Raw genomic sequence first — 24,587 nt, 5'->3', positions numbered from 1 at the left:
CTTCCAACCCGCCCCGAGGAACGCAAACCAAACGCTGACCAGCAGGGGGAGACAAAACGGGAGGCTTGGCTTTTCGCAGTGAAGCGTCCCAATTTCTTGGATATGAAGAAGAAAACAAGAGGGGAAAATACGGAAGAGGATTTGGGCCGATTACTGATGGGTCCGTGAGGCCTCGCGAAGCATGTCGACACAATGACACATTGTGTTGATACTGTGTCGCTGACCACTGACACCTGCCGGACTTTCAAAATCCCCGCGGGCAACCCACTTGACAGACCGAACTTCCCTAGACACACTGCGCGGCGGGATTTTGCCGCGTCGAGGCCCCTTGGACTGAGTCGACGCGGTTCACGTGTTGGTCGCGTGATCGGTCACGCGTGCGGTTTGCGCCGCGAGCTCGACGCATGGGTGTTGTTGGACCCATCACTCGGGGCGATGGAGATGAACAAAAACAAGGTTGGCAAAAAATGACTGCCGCACATTTCCGCCGGCGAGTTTTTTATGCTTTCAGTGAAAAAATATTTTCCCAACTGTCTCATGAGCCGATTGCCGGCCATGTTTTTGATCTCTTGCTAAACCGGTTAACGTTGTTCCTCTGGCGAAATCTCTGGGGAGCCCAAAGTCTCCCAAAAAATATCGTGCAATGTTTTTAAACGCCCTTAGATGTTAACGTGACAAAATTTTGCTTTCTTTTTCGCATGCTCGACCGGAAGCTGTCGACTCTGCCAACTTTGAAACCACGACCTTTCGGAAAATTCCGGCGGAATGTGACACGCCGACTTCTGCGAACCGAGCCGCGTCCCGCCTTTTCATGACCTCGATTGATCTTCGCCAAACTCGTAAACACCATTTATTATTATTTGTTAAAATTGTTTCGCATCACCCTGCTGCCGCATTTAGATTTGTTTTCAAGATGTACGACCCTCCACGTACTGCAATGAATCTTTCCCCGTCTGTTTTGTATTGTCCTTCTAGTCTGTGGCCGTTAGGGGTCGCCGCCGCAGCATGTCATCCTTTTGCATGTCAGGCTGACGTTCGGCCTGTTTGTGCGTCAATTTTTTCCCCGTCCCGACCAAGGACGTGAAAAGCTCGTCAATCTTACGTCTTCAAAGAAAAGAGATGATTTCAAATATGACGGTTTTGAGTCACGAGTGCGCTCGCGATACAAATGAACCTCTCAAGGCACCGCCGTTGAAGGAAAACTCAAACGATTTATTCTTCTCTTTTTTGCTTTACAAGCTCGACATCAGCGGTGTCCAAGCTACGGACCGAAGGCTATTTGCGGCTCGCCATCCATTTTTCAGCGGACCGCGACATGAAACATGAAAAAAATTATAATACTCAACTCAACTCAGTTCAACCAAAAGAAACATTTGATACTGGCTGCAAAAAAAAAAAAAAAAAAGGCGAAAGTGGAGCAGAGTGAGAAGGGAGGGTGTACTGTTGAACATTTCTCCCTGTTTTTTTTAGTTCTTTTCAAGATCCTCTTATTTGTTTTCAAATCTCCAAATGACCTCTCCGAGCTCATCCGCCCCTACACGCCTGCCGAGCAGACATGATTAGAAGTACCAAGAACTAAACTGAGGCTCAGAGGGGACGGAGCCTTTTCCCTTGCCGGTCCTTCTCTCTGGAATGAGCTCCCACTGAACATTCGGCGAGCCTCCTCGCCGCCCATCTTCAAAACCCTCCTCAAAGATAAGATAAGATAAGATATCCTTTATTATCAAGCTCACTTGTATTCTTTGGCATTTGACTCGGCATGACTTAGATTTGATCTTAGGTTTACCGGTCGGTGCCTTCTACCATCTTTGTTACCGATTTATCGCTTTATTGTTGCATATCTGTTAGTTGCTCCACGCGCAGCGCTTGGCGTGCAGCAATGGCTGTTCGAAAGCGCCCGAGAGTTTGCACAGCAACGGGCAAACAACCTGTTGTTTCGTGCCTTTCATTCTATTCCGTCGAGTGAAAACGAGTCCAAAGAACGCGACAACATCATCACAGCGTAGTTATGAAAGAACGTGTCTTGTTTTTTAATTGCCGACCATTGTCACTTCGAAAAGGGCAAGAGCCGAAGACGCCCAAAACACACCCTCTGACACTTGACTCGGATCCTTTGAACGTTTTTGCCAGGCGCTCAAACTCGCCTCGGTGAAGCGGGCCCGAAAGCCTCCGCGAATGGCGCGTTCACAGAGCTTCGAATTGCAATTTGCTGATGTGGCCGCAAACTGCGCTCAGCGGCGACGCTTTTCCGAAGTGTTCCTCAGCCCACGTGGCGCAAGGATGCTGGTTTTTCGTCCGGCGCCGCCCGGGGGGATGACGAGCATTCGGTGGCGCTTTTGCGGCCTTGCCGCTTACGTCCGGAGATGTCTTCAGATTCTCCGAAGCGTCGGGCAGAACTCTGGATGACGAAATCCCTCGATTGCAGAACTGCCTTCCAAGAGTGAACTTGGGTAAACATCCTTCGCTAAATTTTAGTAGCCTAAATAGAAGGAATTGTAATGGCTCCGCGGGCCCGGACGCCCCCGGTGCGCGGACGGTCGCTCGGAAACAAAATCCGACGCGCAAACTGGCTTTTTGCGAGCCGGTTAACAACCGATGCCCATCCCGATTCGACAGCGGCCGGCTCGACGTGATCCTCCGCCGATTCCCACGTCGCTCAGGCCCCGTCACACGAGTGCAAAGTCACAGGCCATCGTGATCCTCTTCTTACGTGTCTCCGGTAGGTGGCAGACGGGGGGGGGGGGCCTTCCCTTCGGTGTGCACGCGCGCTGCCGCTTTTCACCGGCCACGTATTGAAGGACTGACAAATGGCCTGCTGCTCGTCAGATTATTTGACCTTGTTGCCGCTCGAGCGTAAGTGTTTGTTCTCGAGACCTCTCGCTCTCATCGCGGTCGTTCGTGTTCTCTTTGCGCCACATTTTTTGTCAGGCTCGTCTTTGTTTAGTCATTTGATCTTGCTTTGGTTTTTTGCGTGCGAATTGAACTCTTGACGTTTCGTTGGTTTTCTCGGGTTAACTATTTCCTTGCCGTTTGCTAGCGCTTTTTGTCAATGTCATGTTTTTTTTTTGCTGGTTCTTCTTGACCAGCAATTTCTCTTCTGTTTTAGTTCGCGTTTCATTGTAAAAGTTAGTTGTTTGCGTTTCCTCGCAACATCGTCGTGGTTTGCGTGTGTTCTTGCTGGGCATCATTGAGCTTCTTTCAACCGCTGCTTCCTCATACAACCCGAGCCATGCGTTGGCGCGGGTGCCAATTTCCGTCTCGGGACCATTGCCGAGCTGTCTTGAACTTCAGCTGTAATTGCTCCGAGAAGTCATTGACCGCAAGTCACATTGTACAAAGTCGCGATGCAAAGAACTTAATTGGTGGAATTAGTCCGCCGATTCTAAAAGGACACGATGCAGACAGTAAGCCGAATGGAATGCGAGGCTCCCTCGGAGGCCAACCTGGGCCGCGTTTGGCCCGCGGGCCGCATCTCACCTGCCTTCTGCGCACGCGTGCGGACGCTGGTACAAGCAAAGCAGCGGGCACGATCGAGAACTTGGCCTGCGGTGTTGCCAATTTAGCCGCGCTTTTGCTCGCGTTGGGGACTTGAACAACCCCTCTTGCAACTATTCCCAAGACAGCCGTTATTTCCATGGAGAAAAATGTGAACGCCGCAAGGGGAGAAAACGCGTCATGATGAAACGGGGTGCAACGGCCATGTCCGACCAGCAGAGGGCAGTGTTTGCTGATGAGAGATGCCAAGCAAGAGACGGCGTGAGGCCGAATGAGAAAAGTCTCCAAGTTGATTGGCGGCTGGTCTGCCGTTTCCAGCCGATAATTGCCGACCTGAAAGCGTCAAGTTGACCTTGTGACCGAGTCCCGGAATGGCGGCTCAGCGGGGGCGTGTTTGCGTGCGATTGAAGTTGCGTGTGGTGCGGGTGGCGCCGGCGTAGGGTTTCTCGGACCTGGCGATGCTTGCCCCGCCCACTGCCGTTTTTCTTCGATTTCCCTTGCTGGACGGGGTGCCAGTTTGGGGGCTCGGAGGCAAAGGCGTGAGGGAGCCCAACGTGTAAATGTAGAAGGAAAAAAAAAAAAAAAAAAGAAAGTTGTCACATGACCCGCATGGACAGCGTGCCGCAGTGACTCCACCCCATTCCAGAAGTGCGCGACGTGTGTTTGATTCATTGCCGTGGGACTGCTCGGTCTGCGGGGTCCAAAAAAGCCCCCCGCCCCCGCCCCCTCCCCTCACGGCCCCATTCCTCTTCTTAACTTGGCTTTTGTTTTGCTTTAAGGTACTGCGGGCACTAAAATCACGGACGGACGCCCCGGTGCGCTGTTTTCGTCCCACGTCACACCCGTGTCGTGAACGCAGCAGCGCGCCAGGCGGCCATTTCTGTGATGTCGTCATATTGCCACGCTGTCACCGCAGCGTCCTTCACACTTCGGGACATCGCTGCCAAAAGACGAGCACTTTTTCGTCAATGGACGCTACAGTTTCTTGTCGCTTTCAAGCTTAGCTTGGAGCAGACTGTGTGCGCATCGCAAGCGTGACGTCTGTGATCCACTGGCGAAAGGACACTTGGATTCGCTCCTCTTTCATCGACAACTGCTTCAGACAACAAAGTGGATGCAGGAAAGTGGCTAAGATTGCACTATTGTCTGTGTCTAATGTGTTGTCTTGTATTATTTTGTCATTTTATGTTAACTTTTCTTTTGATGGCAGCGCGGGCATTTTTGCTTGCCCTTTCGCCTGCAACACACCCTCTTCCACTCGACTCGAACCTTTTGAACATTTTTGGCAGTCGCCGAAACTTGGCTCGCTGAAGGCGTTCCTGACAGCGGGCCCAAAAGCCGCTCGGCCTCCAACTCGGTTTGCCAAACGACTTTGGACGCAATCGGACCGAAGGCTTGAGTGAACGCTCCCACTTCACCAACACATGGACATGCATCTTTTTCACTGTTTGGGGGCTTCGGCGGGAGCATAAATAATGTGCCGATCTTCTCGTTTGTCGCTCTTATGACACAATTTGGATTGGGATTCAATGAGTTCACTCATAAGGCAAACTGAAAAAAAAAGGCCCGCTGCGTGTGCGTGCGCGCTTGTGTTTGGAGATACAAATCGAAGCTTGTCACAGCGCAGCGACGGGCCTGCGAGACTTTGTGCCTGAGCTTTCCGGCAATTTGATCGAAAACAAAACAAGGCAAGTGCGCCGGATTAATTTCCTGCGTGCGCTCGTGCGCGCGTAAGAGGAAAAGCCAATCGGGCGAGGTTATTTCTCCTTCTTCATTTCTCTTCTGTTGACTTTAGCCGACGCTGCCGCTGCTTCATTAGCGAGCAGCGATAAGCGAGCCAGGCCTCGTTTAACACCTGCCATGAAAAAAAAAAAAAAAAAAAAAACCAAGTGCACAGGTGGACGCCAAGATGGCGACTGGACATCATCATCATCATCATCATCGTCATCACGATGTGCCTCCTCCATCTCCTGGGCAATCGGCCCCCATCAGGGACTTGCCCCCACCCGGTACGACTCTCGCAGGTGCCACGCGAGGTTCACACCCAGTGCGGGCCCCTGAATGGCCCTCGCCTGACTATCGCTTAAGGAGGCTTGTGGGGCGGCCAGTCCCACTCGGCCTCCGTTCCGTCGGGGCGAGCGTTGGGCGTGTCCCCCCCTTCGCCGCCGGCTGGTGGGCATTTAGCCGCGTCAGGGGCCCCAAGGGCCCCGGCATTCCCCCCTCGCGCCGCTCGGAGGCATCCCACCACGCGAGCTCTTCATCATCATCATCATCATGCTGGTTTTTCGCATTTGGATCCAGAGGAAGGTCAGGGAAGCTAACAAGTGGCAACGAGTAAACAACCTGTTGTTTCACACCTTTCATTCTATTCTGTTGAGTGAAAACAAGTCCAAAGAATGTGACCAAGCTCATCAGAGCATAGTCATGAAAGAATGCGTCTTGACTCTTTTTTTAATTGCTGCCCATTGTCACTTTGAAAAAAGTGCAAAAGCTGCCAACAACCAAAACACACCCTCTTCCACTTGACTCGGATCCTTTGAACATTTTTGGCAGGCGCTCAAACTCGCCTCGGTGAAGGCGTTCCTTATGACCCGGTTTGGATTGGGATTCTCTCGGACGCTCCAATGGGAACCCTCACCTGCCATTAAAATGCAGACCCCCCCGATTCCAATCAAGCGGGGACAAATCAAAACGGAAGACTGTCAATCGATTTGCAAAGTCATTTTCGGTCGGAGTTACCGATGGACATGGCTTTCCGTGTCAGTGAGGCTGAAGACCGACCCCCCCCCCCCCACCCCCAAGAAGCTCGCATTCCAGACTCGGGTGACACTCAAAAGGAGCAAAGTACAAGCCGCAAACAGACAACTTGAGCGACTTGCACTCTCGTGTGGATGCAATTTGGAGAATAACTTGACGAGTTATTGCAAAAGTCTTTCTTATTGTTCGTGTCTGATGATGGTCTTCAACGTGCATTATCCTGGCATCTTGTCCCCAGATCTTCTTGGGTGGGGGTGGCAAGCCCCCGAGGCAGCCACGTGAGACTGCGAGGGAGCCCCGGCTTGAATTTGCAGCCTAGAAAAGCGGACGTCATTGCCTTTTCACGGTCTTTTTGTCATGGGCCCTCTTTTTGGCCGGCGCGTGCCCTCGGCTAGGCGCTATCTCGGGCACCCTCCTTTTTCCCTAGTTGGCATATTTCTCATCTTTTCAAGAAGCTTTTTCTTCAGCGTTGGCGGCCCGCCCGGCGCTATACGGCCTCGCGAGTTTCCTCGCAAGCCGCGGGTTTAAATCTGGCCCGCGCTCCGTTACCAAGCCGCCAAACTCGTCGGCCGCATACGAGTCGCCCGGAGCTCCCTCCGGTGGACCTCCAAAGAGGACCATGATGATTTTCAACAGCCAGGTGCAGCGCACCCGCTCGCCCTTTGCGTGATGCGGCAGCTGCTTTTTCCTTCTTCTTTTTGCCATTTTTAAAATGTTTTCCGCTCCAGCCGCAGAGAGCTGTTTATTTTGCATTTCATTGTAAAAGTTAGTTGTTTACATTTCCTTGCAGCATCATTGCGGTTTGCGTGTGTTCTGGCCGGGCATAATTAAGCTGCGCCCACAAATTAACCGCGCGCGCTTTCGTTTTCTTTCAACCGCTGCTTCCTCATACAACTCGAGCGATGCGTTGGCGCGGGTGCCAATTTCCGTCTCGGGACCATTGCCGAGCTGTCTTGAACTTCAGCTGTAATTGCACCGAGCTCAGAGAGGTCGTTCGCCACAAATCACGTTGTACAAAGTCATGATGCAAAGAACCGAATCGGTGGAATTAGTCCGCCGATTCTCAAAGGATGCAGACAGGAAGCCGAATGGAATGCGAGGCCAACCCGGGCCGCGTTTGGACCGCGGGCCGCATCCCACCTGGCCCTCGCGGTCCCCTTCAAGTCACCCAAAAAAAAAAAAAGGGGTGGGTAATGGAAAACAAGCCAAAGCTGGTCACAGTGCAGGTGAAGACGAGCAGTAATGGGTCAGCACGACTTTGTGCCGGAGCTTTCCGGCAATTTGATCGGAAAAAAAAAATAAATAAACAAGGCAAGGCAAGTGCGCCGGATTAATTTCCTGTGTGTGCGCGCGCGTTGGAGGAAAAGCCAATCAGGCGAGGTTATTTCTCTTTCTTCATTTCTGTTCTGTTGACTTTAGCCGACGCTGCCGCTGCTTCATTAGCGAGCAGCGATAAGCGAGCCAGGCCTCGTTTAACATGCTGGGAATTTCTTCAAAGCCGGAAAGAAGAAGGGAGGGTGGGCGTCAGGCGGTCGCCGCGGCAACGTTCACCTTTGAAGCCCCACCTGCACGACTTGCAAACGTGGTGAAACGTCCCCGAATATTCCCACGTCGGCTTCGGCCGATCAACTCGTCTGCAAGTCGGCGCTTCAGCCGCGGGGGCACAAGTGGACGCCAAGATGGCGGCCGGACATCATCATCATCATCATCGTCGTCGTCATCGCGATGCGCATCTTCGTAATCTTCTTCATCCCGCTCCTCATCATCACCTGCGGAACAAGACGAAAAGAGGCCAAACCTTCAGACGGCCATCCTCGCGACGAGGACTTCACACGGAACTCGAGTCCAAAAAGTGATTTGTTGCGTGTGCCCCGACGAGTCTTAAGCACGCGAATCCCACCACGACTGAGTTTGTGGCATCGGAATGAAGAAGATGAATCCGGACGGTTTCAATCACGCAAGGTGGTACCAGCGCCCCCTGCCGTCGACCGAAAATGACATCCAGGTGCCCACGGGCACTCCGGCTAAGCTGTGACCACCACGCAAAATAAACACGTGGCTTTCTGCATCGCTACTTAGGATGGGAAAGGAACATCTGTGTGTGTGTGTGTTTCTGTTTGATGTGTGTGAGGAGTGTGCGCTTTGCCGGCAATGATGGGAAAAGAACACATGCGTGTGCGTGAGGTACTTTGACCCATCGAGTGCCGCCACTGTGGCCACACGCCCCCCCGCCCCCCCCCCCCCCCACACCCGTGCAGGCGCATCGATATAAATGGCGCTGCGGCGGCGCGCAGAGCAGTCGACGGGAAGTCGGGTTGCGGAGCCCAAGTCAGCCACCGGTGACGCGGGAAAGGCTCCGAAGCACCGATATGAGCCGCGGCCGGTTTGCGCGGCCGCGGTGAGCGTCCGAGAGCAGCGACCGCAGCGTCCGGCGGCAGCGATGGCGGCAGAGTGGCATAGCGGCAACGCGAGCGCGCCGTGGAACGTGTCGGCGGCGGACGCGCCGGCGGACGGCTCGACGGCGCTGCGCGTGCTGGTGTCGGCGGTGTACTTGCTGATCTGCGCGGGGGGGCTGCTGGGGAACCTGCTGGTGCTGGCGCTCGTCAAGCCGCGCGGCCCCGGCGGCGCCGCCGTCAACGTGTTCATCGTCAACCTGGCCGCGACGGACCTCGGCTTCGCTCTGACGTTGCCCTTCTGGGCGGCGGAAAAGCTCCTGGACTTCAGCTGGCCCTTCGGCCACGCCATGTGCAAGGTGGTCCTGAGCGCCACGGTGATGAACATGTACGCCAGCGTTTTCTTCCTCACCGCCATGAGCGTGGCGCGCTACCGCTCGATGGCGCGGGCGCTGCCGCCGCGCCGCGGCCGGCGGGGACGCGGCCGGTCGGCGGGCCGGGCGGCGGGCGCGCTGTGGGCGGGCGCCGCCTTGGCCACCGCCCCCGCCGCCATCTTCTCGACGGTGCGCCGCGTGGCCGGGGAACGTCTTTGCCTGCTGGGTTTCCCCGAAGGCGGCGCCTGGCTGGCGCTCTACCACGTGCAGAAGATCCTGCTGGGCTTTGTGCTGCCGCTGGGCGTGGTGTGCGCCTGCTACCTGCTGCTGCTGCGACTGCTGCGCGGGCGCGGCGCCGAGCGGCGGCGGCGGCGCGCCCGCGTCGCCCGCTCCGTCACCATCGCGGTGATGTCCTTCTTCCTGTGCTGGATGCCCAACCAGGCCGTGACTTTGTGGGGCGTCCTGGTCAAGTTGAACCTGCTTCAGTGGGACCGCGCCTACTACGCGGCGCACACGTACGCGCACCCGCTCAGCGTGTGCCTGGCCCACACCAACAGCTGCCTCAACCCGCTGCTCTACTGCCTGTGATGGGCGGCGGCGTGGCGCTGCTCTTCCTGATGGGCCTGCTGTGCGGGAGATTCACCAAACGCGTCACCCAGGAGCTGAAGGACAGGTAGACCCCGCCCGTGGCGGGCTCTGGACACGCCCACAGCAGGAACCCCGCCCCCCCTCAAAGACCCTCCCGGAACGCTCAAAGTGGATGCCGACCACTCTCTGACTTGCCCCCGCTCACTACCGGAGGCCCCGCAAATTTTTTTTATTTTTTTTTGGTCTTCGATTTCCCTTGCTGGACGGCGTGCCAATTCGGAGGCAAAGGCGTGAGGGAGCCCAACGTGTAAATGTAGAAAGGAAAAAAAAAAAAAAGAAAGTTGTCACATGACCCGCATGGACAGCGTGCCGCAGTGACTCCACCCCATTCCAGAAGTGCGCGACGTTCCAAGCAAAGGCCCCCGCCCCCCCCCCCCCCTCCCTCACGGCCCCATTCCTCTTCTTAACTTGGCTTTTTTTTTTTTTATTTTGCTTTAAGGCGCTGCAGGCACAAAGGCCGCAGACGGAATGCCCCCCCCCCCCCCCCCCCCGGTGTGCTGTTTTCGTCCCACCTCACACCCGTGTCGTGAACGCAGCGGCGCGCCAGGCGGCCATTTCTGTGATGTCATCATATTGCCACGCTGTCACCGCACCGTCCGTCACACTTCAGGACATCGCTGCCAAAAGACGAGCACTGCGCGGCGATTCCATTCGCCTGCGGTGTGTGGCATCTCTTGCGCAGCTTAATGATGTCACCGTCCCTAAAATAAAGACAGCGCTGTGACGATTTTTTTTTTTTTTTTTTTACTCCATGTTGCTGGTGCATAAAGATGGGATCCCCAAAAATGTTTTTGAAAAGAACATCCAAGAAAACACGCCCGTGGTGATGTTAAGTTGAGTCGCTGTCACCAGTTGGCTGGATGGACCTGCAGATAGCGAGAAGATGTTGTTTGTTTTTTTCCACGTTTAACTTTACGTTTGAAGTGCTGCTGAGGAGGTCACACCGCAGCAAGACCTGGGGGGGGGGGGAATTTATTTTGGAGTCATTGCACACGCGTCTAAAACCGTCGCTACGAAGCTCATCGGCCACCGTAATGGTTTTAGGTGGGACGTTGTTTCCCGTGCTCGCCGCCTGCCTTCCAACAAAAAAAAAAAAATGTCCCGCGCTGCGATCGGACGCGAGTTTGTGACGCGAACATCGCCGCCGCCTTCCGATCGGTGTCTTTGAAAGCGGCTTGACGCGAGACGGGCGGCCAACTCCGAGGAGGACGCCGTTCGGTTTGCCTCTCGCGGCGAGCGATCGGACCTCGCGGGAGCCCGAGTGGTGATGTCACCGTGGCGTGATGTCACATTGTGACCTCGCCACTTCGGGACCGCGCGGAGGTCGTCGACCGGACTCTCGAGCGGGCGACCGCGGCTTCGCGCGAGTGCGACTTGTGGTTTTCCTTCCCGTTGTTGCTGCGGCGAGTCGTCCGGCTTTATTTGGCGCGGAACAAAAATGTTTGTTTTGTTTTTTTTTGTCAAGGGTGTTTGTTGAGTTTGTTTGCTTCGGTCCACTTTTTTCTTTTTTTGTTGTGTACGGGTTTGATTGCGAGCAGTTTGTTGAGAATAAAGTCTGCAAGATTTCTACTTCGGTCTTTCATCTCACGCGTGTGGAGCGTGTGAGTCATTTGAAATCTTTGAAAGAAAATCAAAGGTGCGTTTTTCATTGGGGGAGGGGGGGGGCACAGTGCATGCTCATCCTTTTAACTTGTTTCAGTGTGGCGTGTTTGCTTGGCCTCTTGCCTTCAAGTCGAAAGTGAATTTGGTGTTTCGGAGCAACGGACGCGTCACAAGCGGCCAAGCAAAAGTTTCCAAGGCTTTGTTTTTGTCGAGCTTCAAGAGAAAACAATCCACGCCTTGTCGTGTTTCGACACCTTTTTTATTGCTTTTGGTTGAGCAAGGAAGAGAGAGAGAGGAAGGAAGCGCCGGATGCGTCTCGCGCCAGTTACAAGCGCATCGCGTCATCGCCGGCTGCCGACAAAGCCTCGATCGATCGCAAAATGGCAGAGAGCAAACAATTCGTTGTTGGGCAAAATCGGATTGGTACAAATCGGAGCGAGGCTTCGTCGTGCTTTCGGAACGACGTCGCCGTTTTTCGAGACTTTTTGGAAAGACGCCTCAAACTGCCGAGTTTCTTCGGCTCTTCGCATTTGAGAGATCGCATCTGCGATCGTGCAAAATTTCTTATTTATTTGAAATATTATTATTTCTTCCTCGGTGCTGGAAGAGAATCTTTTGTTTCAGTGACTTTTTAAAAAAAAAAAATGTATCTTCATCTGCTCTCCGTTCCAAATTTGGTCAGTGCGTCTCTTTTTAACGCCGCGCGTCGTTCCTCGACGTTTTTGTACATTTTGTCAAATCGCGATGACGAGCGCGGTGGCCGAGACCGGCCGAGTCTCAAGGGGGGGGGGGGGGCCCGCGTCCCAAGTAAGCGAAGGGGGATTTGCTAGAGGGCAGGATCGTCGCCTTCACCCTCGTGCGCGCCATCGTCGCTTTCTGATTCTAGATTATGGCCTTGACACGCTGGATGACGGGAAAGGGCCCTGCGGCACAGGCGACTCCATTGAAGTCGTCCAGTTGCAGACAAGTCATGAAGGCTCCTCCAAACTGCTCATCCACGACGTACTGGGCCTGGACGGGGCGGCAAAGAAAACGTTGGCGTCTGAATGAAGGCCGCAAGAATTTTGCTTGATTTATTTGACGTACCTTGGCGTCGATGGTCGCATCGCTGTCGACGCGAAGCGTGGCGGGAAACGCTATGGCGGGAGACGCCGCGGCAGCGCAGACCTGAAAGATGGACTCTGTTTGCCGCGGTGCCGTCTCATTGCTTTGAATGTTCCACGGTCTCGGGTTGTACCTGGTATTTGGGCCAGATCCTTGGAGTGGCACCGGGGCTCGTGTCAACACCGTACGTGGCGATTCCCATGTTGAGCTTTGCTTTTGGTGCTCCCTTTTGGACCAGGTAGTTCATTCCCGCAATCTAAAATGCAGGCAAAGCCTCGATGGGCAAGAGGACGGAAATCGGAAGGCTCGGGCCGAGCTTGCGGCTGACCAAATCAGACGTTCGCGCCGGCGAACGAGCTGAGAATCAGCCCTTGCGTGAATTCCCCGACAGATCGCTTTTGGCCTGCCGAATCGAGTCGAGGGGGAGAATGTGCGAGCGGCCCCCGCCTCCTTCTGGTCTGCCGGCAGACGCCGATCTCTGTCCGACAATGTCCAGTCGGAACTTCTCGGCCTCCTCGCCGTCCCTACGAGTTTCTGTCGTCGGGGATGGGAGGCCTTTTACCTTTTACCGGCCCACAGGCGGTGCGGGAGGGGGGCCCCCCACGTTGCCTTTTTGGGCTGCGGCCCTCCGAGGGGGGTGGGGGGGGGGGCTGGTAACCCGCGTCCGGACAAGGCAAAACCTGATCCAAATATCTTATCACAGATTGCTTTTCGAGTGCACGAACGGGACAGCGGCCCTCGCATCCGTCCCGTGTTTTCTCTCCGCCGAACTTTCCTTCGGCCGTCGACTAATCCCATTGGAGCCGATACTCACGCAGCGGGTGGTCTCGCTTACCGCAGCGGGGAATGTGCCGGCAGGAGATGATGTTCGGTCAAGATCAGCGGTCATCACGTTGAAGAAGTCGACGACCCTGGGCAGACGCACGCGCGCGGCAGTTATGGCCCATCGTAGCGTCAAGGCGGCAAAGCTACCGAATGACATTTGCGCTTACGTGGCAAGCTCGGCGACCTCGTAACAGTTATCGATGACGGAAGGCACACCGGATACGCTAACAGTGAGCAGTCGCATGTCCAGCGCAAGTTTCAGCTCCTGCTCAGCAAAACGCCACCATCAAGCCTTTGGCAAACAGTCGGCAAATTCGCTCCCCCCGTTTCGAAGGGGACAATTTCCAAGGTCAGACCTGCATGAGAAGCGTGAATCTGATCTTGTCTGCGTTGTTGACTTGGCTTTGCGACCACAAAATGTTGACGCCATCGAAGCCCTCGGCAACCAGGACAGCGATGACAGATGTGATGAAAGTGGCTCTGTTTGCAGCTATGAATCTGGTAAATGAGAGCCGATGCAAGTTCTTGTCACAAACACCCACAAAGAAAAACAAAAAACATCCACTTTTGTTGTTTTGTGCTTCCAATTGGGAATTCTTCTAAGCGCTGCGCTGCCTTGAGGTGTCGTGCGTTCGCTTGCGCGAAGCACGTTGAGTTGCCTCGCGTGGGACGCGCGCTAAAAAAAGAATCGACATTGCGGAGTAAAATAAATCAACGCCGTGTCAAGCATTGAACAATTTGTACGTCGTGATTCAATCGACGTGGCGGTTCGATTCCCTGTGCTGCCCCTTCTGGTGTGCCCGCCAGGGGGCAGTATAACACGAAGACAATAGACTTATAATAGCGACTACTGTTGCTCACAAAGTCTCTGGAACACGAGTCTCTTTTTCCCGAGGATGGATCACGAAATGCTTGGAAAGCTTTACCTATCAACCTTTAACGATGAGCACGTCTGCGGGGATTTGAATGCTTCATTAGCATGAAGCTAAGTGGGCCGCGATCTGCTGGGTGTGTTTTGTGACTCACATAGCGCTGTTAATCCCAATCAGATTGACTTCCAAAAGGGTTTTCGTGGCTGCGCTGCAATTGGAACAAAGACGTTTCTTTGTTAGTGTTCGACGTATTCAACGACATCTCGAAAAGTGCCCCAAATCTGACCCCGGAAAGTCCAGATGATCCTGAATTGGCCCCCCGCTGGAGGGAATCTCCATGTTTGTATTTGGCCGGACACTTTTGAAGATGATGTGGGTGCACAGCTGCCGTTCCACGTCGGTCGCCGCGTCAAAGTCCTGGACGTTCGTCACGTCTTGGTCGGGAACGCTCCGGAAGGTGCACACCAGTTTTCGGGAGCCGGTGGCTTCTGAAAGGTAAAAAAAAAGGACAGCGGTTCGTCACGACGACGGCACGTTGGCCGCCAGGGACAAGTCGGCGCAAGAGGGAAACTTACCCAAGTGCGCCACGAGCACGCACAGACCTTGGAATGAATTGGCACCTTAGTCACAACTGTTCAAACTTTCAAAATAAAACAACCTTTTACAACACTTGCCCTCGGGGGGGGGGGGAGGCGCCTTACCTACGACGAGAAGTAGCTTCTGCATCTTGTTGCTGGTGGGAGGGGGCGGGTAATAAGAATAACATCAATCAAAGCGGTCACGCCAATCGGCCAAACTCGGGTGACCTTCTCAGAATTGGATGTCACACAAAACGGTACGAGCACTTTGGGAGAAAGGCGAGGCGCAATCAGGCCGGCGGCTGCCAAACTCGTTTTTCTTCAGACGTGAGCCGGCGACGCGAACCAACTTTGGACGCGCAAACTATTTCGGGTCAGATAGCAAAAAAAAAAAAAAAACGTCCTTACCTCTTGTGGGGTCGATGGAGACGATTTACCAAAGAATCTGAATGATTGGAAAGCACAAAAGTCAATAAGTCACTTTTATGACAAAACTCTTTTCAACAGTGACAGGAAATGAATGGGAAGGTCAACTGCATCGTTTGGACATCTCTTTGATGGAAACGCCTTTTCAACTTGCTTGACTGGCGACACTGCAAAGCACTTTGATACTTTGAGCTCGCCTTTGGAATCCTTCCCACCCGGGGCTGACTTCACTTATTGTTGGATTTTGCTGCAGCATAGCAACTCGATGCCGCTTCACCGCCTTTGCTTTGAACTCTGGCCTCTGATATCTGACCTGAGCCTGCAGATCTTTTGGGGTTTTTTTTGCCCCCCCCCCCCCCAAGCATTTCTTACACGTAATCTGGACCAAAACTTCTCCCTGTGCTCACGTTCCCCCCCCCCCCCCCCCAGGTGACTCTGGTTTCTCCTGGCGTTCCAAAAATGCGCATAAAAGCTCAGAACTACCCTTGGGCGTAAATCAGGGGTGTCAAACTGCGGTGCTGCAGGGCCGCCGTCCGGCATGTTTTCCAAGTCTCCCTGTTGCAACACACCTGATTCGAATGATCGGATCATCAGCAAGCTCTGCGCAAGCCTAACATTGAACCTGTTCATTTGAATCGGGTGTGTTGCTTGGAAAACATGCGAGACGGCGGCCCTCCGGGACCTGAGTTTGAGACCCCCGGCGTAAATGCAAGCTTTTGCGGAAAATGCGCCGAAGGACGGACGACTTGTTGGAACAATCGCAAAAGGTTCGCATCAAGTCAAAGTTCCAAATGAAAGGACGAACTCAAGCATTGCGCATCTGTCACCATCGGGCTCGTCGACGGTTGTCGTTCCGAGCGCTCCGAGCGGACCCTCCGAGCTCGGACGCCGGATGGCAAAATGCCTTCGGCGCGACATGCGCACTTCAAAGATTTTAGCCTCGGAGCGCAAAGCCGATCAAATGCGGAGCAGTGAGCAAATCGATGGCCGGCCGAGATCGACTTACCGAGTGGCTGAAAGCCGCGAGAGTGAAGAGTCTCTCTGCGGAGGCGGAGAACTGATGCTGGACTCGGAGATGCTCGCGTATTTATCTGCCGACTGGGTGGTGTGACGGGCTATCGTAGAGGGAAGATGAGGAAGGAATTGTAATTGCTTAATTGCTGCGATTAAAATTTTTTAAAAATCAAATAGGTGAAACTTTAATTGCAGGAAGAAAAAAAAACATTCTCAAATGGCAGCCAAACCACCTTGGTGTTCAGGAAGTTGTCACATGTCCTCCATTTGAGAGAAATTTGCTTTCACTCTGTGATGTTTTACAACTTGTCCTGAATTTTTCCACTCTGAGACTCTTGGGGGGGTCCGAAATGTCAGAATCAGAATCTGAATCATCTTTATTGGCCAAGTATGTAGAACGCACAAGGAATTTGTCTCCGGTATAACACGCTGCATTAGTATCATCGTAAACAACAAAATCATTGAACCATTTTAGAGTGACCAGTAGCAGTATTTGTAGTACAAGAAGAGTGACTACGTCAGTGACTGTTTAAGGAGTTAATGGCTAGAGGGAAGAAGCTGTTTAAGTGTCTGCTGGATTTGGTGCGCATGGATCTGTAGCGTCTGCCCGAGGGGAGTCGCTGGAAGAGGTGGTGGGCAGGGTGCGGGGGATCCAGGAGGATTTTCCGTGCCCTTGTCTTGATTCTTGCGGCGCGCAAGTCCTCAAGAGTGGGGAGGGCGGCGCCGACGATTTTTTCCGCCGTCCTAACTGTCCGTTGAAGTCGGATCTTGTCCTTTTTTTGTGGCGGCCCCAAACCAAACTGTGATGGAAGAACGCAGGATTGATTCGACGACTGCCGCGTAGAACTGTCGTAGCACCTCCTGTGGCAGGCTCGGGAAGTACATCCTCTGCCGGGCCCTTTTCAGGATGGAGATGGTGTTGACTTCCCACTTCATGTCCTGGGAGACTGGGATTCCCAGGAACTTGAAGGTTCCGGTGGGAGGAGGAAATGGGGGTGGGGGGGATTTGTGAGTTTGTGTCTTTAGGTTTCCAAAAAAAAATTGTCTCTTCGCTTCTGACTGTAGGCCACCCCTGGTATACTGGATATGCGCAGATGATTTTCTGGAGGATGTTTCGGACCAAACCGGCAACGGAGTCATCATCCGTTCATTTTTGTGCATATTCGGCAATATCGGTTTGAAATTAGGTCCTGTTTTCCCCCCCCGACCAAAGGGCGGCAATTGTTTTCTTTGATCCGATTCACTGATTCAGCAAAACAGAAGTGACGGGCTCGTGGATTCTTCAAATGATTGTTAGTTGCAGCCAAATTGGAGCCAGAGGTGAAATGTCATTGCTCTTTCGCTGTTTCCTGATCGTGAGGAATCATGAACACGATCGGTGTCTGCGCATAAATTAATTGAAAAGAAGCACATCGCCCCCCCCCCAATGAATGAGTGAATATAATTGCATTACATCATTAATTATTGGCAATAAAATCAAATGCCATTTGTAAAACTCATTTGAGAAAGTGCATTTCCTCAGAACTTTTTATCAAACCGGATATGAAGATCTTGGCGTCAGTCAGAAGAAGCCAGGAATTTGCTCTCCGCTTCCAAAGATTTGGCGGCTCCTGCCGCGATTTGATTTGATTGGATATAAATTGGGAGGCAACCAATATATTGGCTGAAGTACCCCTCCCCCACCCCACGTTGCCTTTTTCATTCAATGACTGCATAGAATATGAAAAGCTTCGTAAATGGTCCTCAGGCTTGCCGGGGGGGGGGGCGCGGTCCTGCACGTGCACATCAATTTCGCCTCCGCTGGCCCGAAAATGAGGAGGACCACATTTTGTCACATTTAGCTTCATTTCATGGAAAACTGCTGGGGTTGAAACCCCGAGGAACGCAAACCAAACGCTGACCAGCAGGGGGAGACAAAACGGGAGGCTTGGCTTTTCGCAGTGAAGCGTCCCAATTTCTTGGATATGAAGAAGAAAACAAGAGGGGAAAATACGGAAGAGGATTTGGGCCGATTACTGATGGGTCCGTGAGGCCTCGCGAAGCATGTCGACACAATGACACATTGTGTTGATACTGTGTCGCTGACCACTGACACCTGCCGGACTTTCAAAATCCCCGCGGGCAACCCACTTGACAGACCGAACTTCCCTAGACACACTGCGCGGCGGGATTTTGCCGCGTCGAGGCCCCTTGGACTGAGTCGACGCGGTTCACGTGTTGGTCGCGTGATCGGTCACGCGTGCGGTTTGCGCCGCGAGCTCGACGCATGCGTCGACGCATCGGTGTTGTTGGACCCATCACTCGGGGCGATGGAGATGAACAAAAACAAGGTTGGCAAAAAATGACTGCCGCACATTTCCGCCGGCGAGTTTTTTATGCTTTCAGTGAAAAAATATTTTCCCAACTGTCTCATGAGCCGATTGCCGGCCATGTTTTTGATCTCTTGCTAAACCGGTTAACGTTGTTCCTCTGGCGAAATCTCTGGGGAGCCCAAAGTCTCCCAAAAAATATCGTGCAATGTTTTTAAACGCCCTTAGATGTTAACGTGACAAAATTTTGCTTTCATGCTCGACTGGAAGCTGTCGACTCTGCCAATTTTGAAACCACGACCTTTCGGAAAATTCCGGCGGAATGTGACACGCCGACTTCTGCGAACCGAGCCGCGTCCCGCCTTTTCATGACCTCGATTGATCTTCGCCAAACTCGTAAACACCATTTATTATTATTTGTTAAAATTGTTTCGCATCACCCTGCTGCCGCATTTAGATTTGTTTTCAAGATGTACGACCCTCCACGTACTGCAATGAATCTTTCCCCGTCTGTTTTGTATTGTCCTTCTAGTCTGTGGCCGTTAGGGGTCGCCGCCGCAGCATGTCATCCTTTTGCATGTCAGGCTGACGTTCGGCCTGTTTGTGCGTCAATTTTTTCCCCGTCCCGACCAAGGACGTGAAAAACTCGTCAATCTTACGTCTTCAAAGAAAAGAGATGATTTCAAATATGACGGTTTTGAGTCACGAGTGCGCTCGCGATACAAATGAACCTCTCAAGGCACCGCCGTTGAAGGAAAACTCAAACGATTTATTCTTCTCTTTTTTGTTTGACAAGCTCGACATCAGCGGTGTCCAAGCTACGGACCGAAGGCTATTTGCGGCTCGCCATCCATTTTTCAGCGGACCGCGACATGAAACATGAAAATAATTATAATACTCAACTCAACTCAGTTCAACCAAAAGAAACATTTGATACTGGCTGCAAAAAAAAAAAAAAAAAAGGCGAAAGTGGAGCAGAGTGAGAAGGGAGGGTGTACTGTTGAACATTTCTCCCTGTTTTTTTTAGTTCTTTTCAAGATCCTCTTATTTGTTTTCAAATCTCCAAATGACCTCTCCGAGCTCATCCGCCCCTACACGCCTGCCGAGCAGACATGATTAGAAGTACCAAGAACTAAACTGAGGCTCAGAGGGGACGGAGCCTTTTCCCTTGCCGGTCCTTCTCTCTGGAATGAGCTCCCACTGAACATTCGGCGAGCCTCCTCGCCGCCCATCTTCAAAACCCTCCTCAAAGATAAGATAAGATAAGATATCCTTTATTATCAAGCTCACTTGTATTCTTTGGCATTTGACTCGGCATGACTTAGATTTGATCTTAGGTTTACCGGTCGGTGCCTTCTACCATCTTTGTTACCGATTTATCGCTTTATTGTTGCATATCTGTTAGTTGCTCCACGCGCAGCGCTTGGCGTGCAGCAATGGCTGTTCGAAAGCGCCCGAGAGTTTGCACAGCAACGGGCAAACAACCTGTTGTTTCGTGCCTTTCATTCTATTCCGTCGAGTGAAAACGAGTCCAAAGAACGCGACAACATCATCACAGCGTAGTTATGAAAGAACGTGTCTTGTTTTTTAATTGCCGACCATTGTCACTTCGAAAAGGGCAAGAGCCGAAGACGCCCAAAACACACCCTCTGACACTTGACTCGGATCCTTTGAACGTTTTTGCCAGGCGCTCAAACTCGCCTCGGTGAAGCGGGCCCGAAAGCCTCCGCGAATGGCGCGTTCACAGAGCTTCGAATTGCAATTTGCTGATGTGGCCGCAAACTGCGCTCAGCGGCGACGCTTTTCCGAAGTGTTCCTCAGCCCACGTGGCGCAAGGATGCTGGTTTTTCGTCCGGCGCCGCCCGGGGGGATGACGAGCATTCGGTGGCGCTTTTGCGGCCTTGCCGCTTACGTCCGGAGATGTCTTCAGATTCTCCGAAGCGTCGGGCAGAACTCGGGATGACGAAATCCCTCGATTGCAGAACTGCCTTCCAAGAGTGAACTTGGGTAAACATCCTTCGCTAAATTTTAGTAGCCTAAATAGAAGGAATTGTAATGGCTCCGCGGGCCCGGACGCCCCCGGTGCGCGGACGGTCGCTCGGAAACAAAATCCGACGCGCAAACTGGCTTTTTGCGAGCCGGTTAACAACCGATGCCCATCCCGATTCGACAGCGGCCGGCTCGACGTGATCCTCCGCCGATTCCCACGTCGCTCAGGCCCCGTCACACGAGTGCAAAGTCACAGGCCATCGTGATCCTCTTCTTACGTGTCTCCGGTAGGTGGCAGACGGGGGGGGGGGGCCTTCCCTTCGGTGTGCACGCGCGCTGCCGCTTTTCACCGGCCACGTATTGAAGGACTGACAAATGGCCTGCTGCTCGTCAGATTATTTGACCTTGTTGCCGCTCGAGCGTAAGTGTTTGTTCTCGAGACCTCTCGCTCTCATCGCGGTCGTTCTTGTTCTCTTTGCGCCACATTTTTTGTCAGGCTCGTCTTTGTTTAGTCATTTGATCTTGCTTTGGTTTTTTGCGTGCGAATTGAACTCTTGACGTTTCGTTGGTTTTCTCGGGTTAACTATTTCCTTGCCGTTTGCTAGCGCTTTTTGTCAATGTCATGTTTTTTTTTTGCTGGTTCTTCTTGACCAGCAATTTCTCTTCTGTTTTAGTTCGCGTTTCATTGTAAAAGTTAGTTGTTTGCGTTTCCTCGCAACATCGTCGTGGTTTGCGTGTGTTCTTGCTGGGCATCATTGAGCTTCTTTCAACCGCTGCTTCCTCATACAACCCGAGCCATGCGTTGGCGCGGGTGCCAATTTCCGTCTCGGGACCATTGCCGAGCTGTCTTGAACTTCAGCTGTAATTGCTCCGAGAAGTCATTGACCGCAAGTCACATTGTACAAAGTCGCGATGCAAAGAACTTAATTGGTGGAATTAGTCCGCCGATTCTAAAAGGACACGATGCAGACAGTAAGCCGAATGGAATGCGAGGCTCCCTCGGAGGCCAACCTGGGCCGCGTTTGGCCCGCGGGCCGCATCTCACCTGCCTTCTGCGCACGCGTGCGGACGCTGGTACAAGCAAAGCAGCGGGCACGATCGAGAACTTGGCCTGCGGTGTTGCCAATTTAGCCGCGCTTTTGCTCGCGTTGGGGACTTGAACAACCCCTCTTGCAACTATTCCCAAGACAGCCGTTATTTCCATGGAGAAAAATGTGAACGCCGCAAGGGGAGAAAACGCGTCATGATGAAACGGGGTGCAACGGCCATGTCCGACCAGCAGAGGGCAGTGTTTGCTGATGAGAGATGCCAAGCAAGAGACGGCGTGAGGCCGAATGAGAAAAGTCTCCAAGTTGATTGGCGGCTGGTCTGCCGTTTCCAGCCGATAATTGCCGACCTGAAAGCGTCAAGTTGACCTTGTGACCGAGTCCCGGAATGGCGGCTCAGCGGGGGCGTGTTTGCGTGCGATTGAAGTTGCGTGTGGTGCGGGTGGCGCCGGCGTAGGGTTTCTCGGACCTGGCGATGCTTGCCCCGCCCACTGCCGTTTTTCTTCGATTTCCCTTGCTGGACGGGGTGCCAGTTTGGGGGCTCGGACGCAAAGGCGTGAGGGAGCCCAACGTGTAAATGTAGAAGGAAAAAAAAAAAAAAAAAAGAAAGTTGTCACATGACCCGCATGGACAGCGTGCCGCAGTGACTCCACCCCATTCCAGAAGTGCGCGACGTGTGTTTGATTCATTGCCGTGGGACTGCTCGGTCTGCGGGGTCCAAAAAAGCCCCCCGCCCCCGCCCCCTCCCCTCACGGCCCCATTCCTCTTCTTAACTTGGCTTTTGTTTTGCTTTAAGGTACTGCGGGCACTAAAATCACGGACGGACGCCCCGGTGCGCTGTTTTCGTCCCACGTCACACCCGTGTCGTGAACGCAGCAGCGCGCCAGGCGGCCATTTCTGTGATGTCGTCATATTGCCACGCTGTCACCGCAGCGTCCGTCACACTTCGGGACATCGCTGCCAAAAGACGAGCACTTTTTCGTCAATGGACGCTACAGTTTCTTAGTCGCTTTCAAGCTTAGCTTGGAGCAGACTGTGTGCGCATCGCAAGCGTGACGTCTGTGATCCACTGGCGAAAGGACACTTGGATTCGCTCCTCTTTCATCGACAACTGCTTCAGACAACAAAGTGGATGCAGGAAAGTGGCTAAGATTGCACTATTGTCTGTGTCTAATGTGTTGTCTTGTATTATTTTGTCATTTTATGTTAACTTTTCTTTTGATGGCAGCGCGGGCATTTTTGCTTGCCCTTTCGCCTGCAACACACCCTCTTCCACTCGACTCGAACCTTTTGAACATTTTTGGCAGTCGCCGAAACTTGGCTCGCTGAAGGCGTTCCTGACAGCGGGCCCAAAAGCCGCTCGGCCTCCAACTCGGTTTGCCAAACGACTTTGGACGCAATCGGACCGAAGGCTTGAGTGAACGCTCCCACTTCACCAACACATGGACATGCATCTTTTTCACTGTTTGGGGGCTTCGGCGGGAGCATAAATAATGTGCCGATCTTCTCGTTTGTCGCTCTTATGACACAATTTGGATTGGGATTCAATGAGTTCACTCATAAGGCAAACTGAAAAAAAAAGGCCCGCTGCGTGTGCGTGCGCGCTTGTGTTTGGAGATACAAATCGAAGCTTGTCACAGCGCAGCGACGGGCCTGCGAGACTTTGTGCCTGAGCTTTCCGGCAATTTGATCGAAAACAAAACAAGGCAAGTGCGCCGGATTAATTTCCTGCGTGCGCTCGTGCGCGCGTAAGAGGAAAAGCCAATCGGGCGAGGTTATTTCTCCTTCTTCATTTCTCTTCTGTTGACTTTAGCCGACGCTGCCGCTGCTTCATTAGCGAGCAGCGATAAGCGAGCCAGGCCTCGTTTAACACCTGCCATGAAAAAAAAAAAAAAAAAAAAACCAAGTGCACAGGTGGACGCCAAGATGGCGACTGGACATCATCATCATCATCATCATCGTCATCACGATGTGCCTCCTCCATCTCCTGGGCAATCGGCCCCCATCAGGGACTTGCCCCCACCCGGTACGACTCTCGCAGGTGCCACGCGAGGTTCACACCCAGTGCGGGCCCCTGAATGGCCCTCGCCTGACTATCGCTTAAGGAGGCTTGTGGGGCGGCCAGTCCCACTCGGCCTCCGTTCCGTCGGGGCGAGCGTTGGGCGTGTCCCCCCCTTCGCCGCCGGCTGGTGGGCATTTAGCCGCGTCAGGGGCCCCAAGGGCCCCGGCATTCCCCCCTCGCGCCGCTCGGAGGCATCCCACCACGCGAGCTCTTCATCATCATCATCATCATGCTGGTTTTTCGCATTTGGATCCAGAGGAAGGTCAGGGAAGCTAACAAGTGGCAACGAGTAAACAACCTGTTGTTTCACACCTTTCATTCTATTCTGTTGAGTGAAAACAAGTCCAAAGAATGTGACCAAGCTCATCAGAGCATAGTCATGAAAGAATGCGTCTTGACTCTTTTTTTAATTGCTGCCCATTGTCACTTTGAAAAAAGTGCAAAAGCTGCCAACAACCAAAACACACCCTCTTCCACTTGACTCGGATCCTTTGAACATTTTTGGCAGGCGCTCAAACTCGCCTCGGTGAAGGCGTTCCTTATGACCCGGTTTGGATTGGGATTCTCTCGGACGCTCCAATGGGAACCCTCACCTGCCATTAAAATGCAGACCCCCCCGATTCCAATCAAGCGGGGACAAATCAAAACGGAAGACTGTCAATCGATTTGCAAAGTCATTTTCGGTCGGAGTTACCGATGGACATGGCTTTCCGTGTCAGTGAGGCTGAAGACCGACCCCCCCCCCCCCACCCCCAAGAAGCTCGCATTCCAGACTCGGGTGACACTCAAAAGGAGCAAAGTACAAGCCGCAAACAGACAACTTGAGCGACTTGCACTCTCGTGTGGATGCAATTTGGAGAATAACTTGACGAGTTATTGCAAAAGTCTTTCTTATTGTTCGTGTCTGATGATGGTCTTCAACGTGCATTATCCTGGCATCTTGTCCCCAGATCTTCTTGGGTGGGGGTGGCAAGCCCCCGAGGCAGCCACGTGAGACTGCGAGGGAGCCCCGGCTTGAATTTGCAGCCTAGAAAAGCGGACGTCGTTGCCTTTTCACGGTCTTTTTGTCATGGGCCCTCTTTTTGGCCGGCGC

At 53.1% G+C, this 24,587-nt stretch overlaps 2 protein-coding genes across 3 annotated transcripts; one reads left to right on the top strand and one right to left on the bottom strand.

Moving 5' to 3' along the window:
• Nucleotides 1-8,562: 8,562 nt before the first annotated feature.
• On the top strand, nt 8,563-11,236 carry LOC147206974 (relaxin-3 receptor 1-like). The gene has a single exon (XM_086109961.1). It carries the CDS (start codon nt 8,693-8,695, stop codon nt 9,605-9,607), a length of 915 nt encoding a protein of 304 aa, XP_085966087.1. The 5' UTR covers nt 8,563-8,692; the 3' UTR covers nt 9,608-11,236.
• A 270-nt stretch (nt 11,237-11,506) lies between these two features.
• Nucleotides 11,507-16,164, bottom strand: LOC147206973 (oviduct-specific glycoprotein-like). Of its 2 annotated transcripts, none has more exons than XM_086109958.1 (12): nt 16,081-16,164; nt 15,057-15,093; nt 14,772-14,803; nt 14,646-14,672; nt 14,357-14,555; nt 14,225-14,278; nt 13,555-13,696; nt 13,366-13,463; nt 13,209-13,284; nt 12,507-12,629; nt 12,356-12,436; nt 11,507-12,280 (listed from the first exon to the last, which is right to left on the bottom strand). In XM_086109958.1, the coding sequence occupies exons 3-12, from the start codon at nt 14,794-14,796 to the stop codon at nt 12,152-12,154; spliced, it is 954 nt and encodes a 317-aa protein (XP_085966084.1). In that variant the 5' UTR covers nt 14,797-14,803; nt 15,057-15,093; nt 16,081-16,164; the 3' UTR covers nt 11,507-12,151. The 2 variants fall into 2 exon arrangements, with proteins under 2 accessions (XP_085966084.1, XP_085966085.1); XM_086109959.1 differs by having other exon boundaries at nt 14,357-14,558; nt 16,081-16,160.
• Nucleotides 16,165-24,587: the final 8,423 nt, after the last annotated feature.

This window comes from Hippocampus guttulatus, chromosome 4 (assembly GCF_054856545.1).
Source record: "Hippocampus guttulatus isolate MCC_2025c chromosome 4, RoL_Hgut_1.0, whole genome shotgun sequence".
Taxonomy (NCBI): Eukaryota; Metazoa; Chordata; class Actinopteri; order Syngnathiformes; family Syngnathidae; genus Hippocampus; species Hippocampus guttulatus.
The sequence above is the reverse complement of the archived record's forward strand: the minus strand, read 5'-3'. Positions and strand labels throughout refer to the sequence as shown.

What these genes read in the sequence shown, in the direction of transcription:
- LOC147206974 (XM_086109961.1), top strand. Translation starts at nt 8,693, where the DNA reads ATGGCGGCAGAGTGGCATAGCGGCAACGCGAGCGCGCCGTGGAACGTG.
- LOC147206973 (XM_086109959.1), bottom strand. Translation starts at nt 14,796, where the DNA reads ATGCAGAAGCTACTTCTCGTCGTAG. An exon ending in ATTGGGATTAACAGCGCTAT is followed by an intron (nt 13,697 to 14,224) that starts GTGAGTCACAAA and finishes CTCATTTACCAG; the next exon opens with ATTCATAGCTGCAAACAGAG. An exon ending in GATTCACGCTTCTCATGCAG is followed by an intron (nt 13,464 to 13,554) that starts GTCTGACCTTGG and finishes TTTGCTGAGCAG; the next exon opens with GAGCTGAAACTTGCGCTGGA.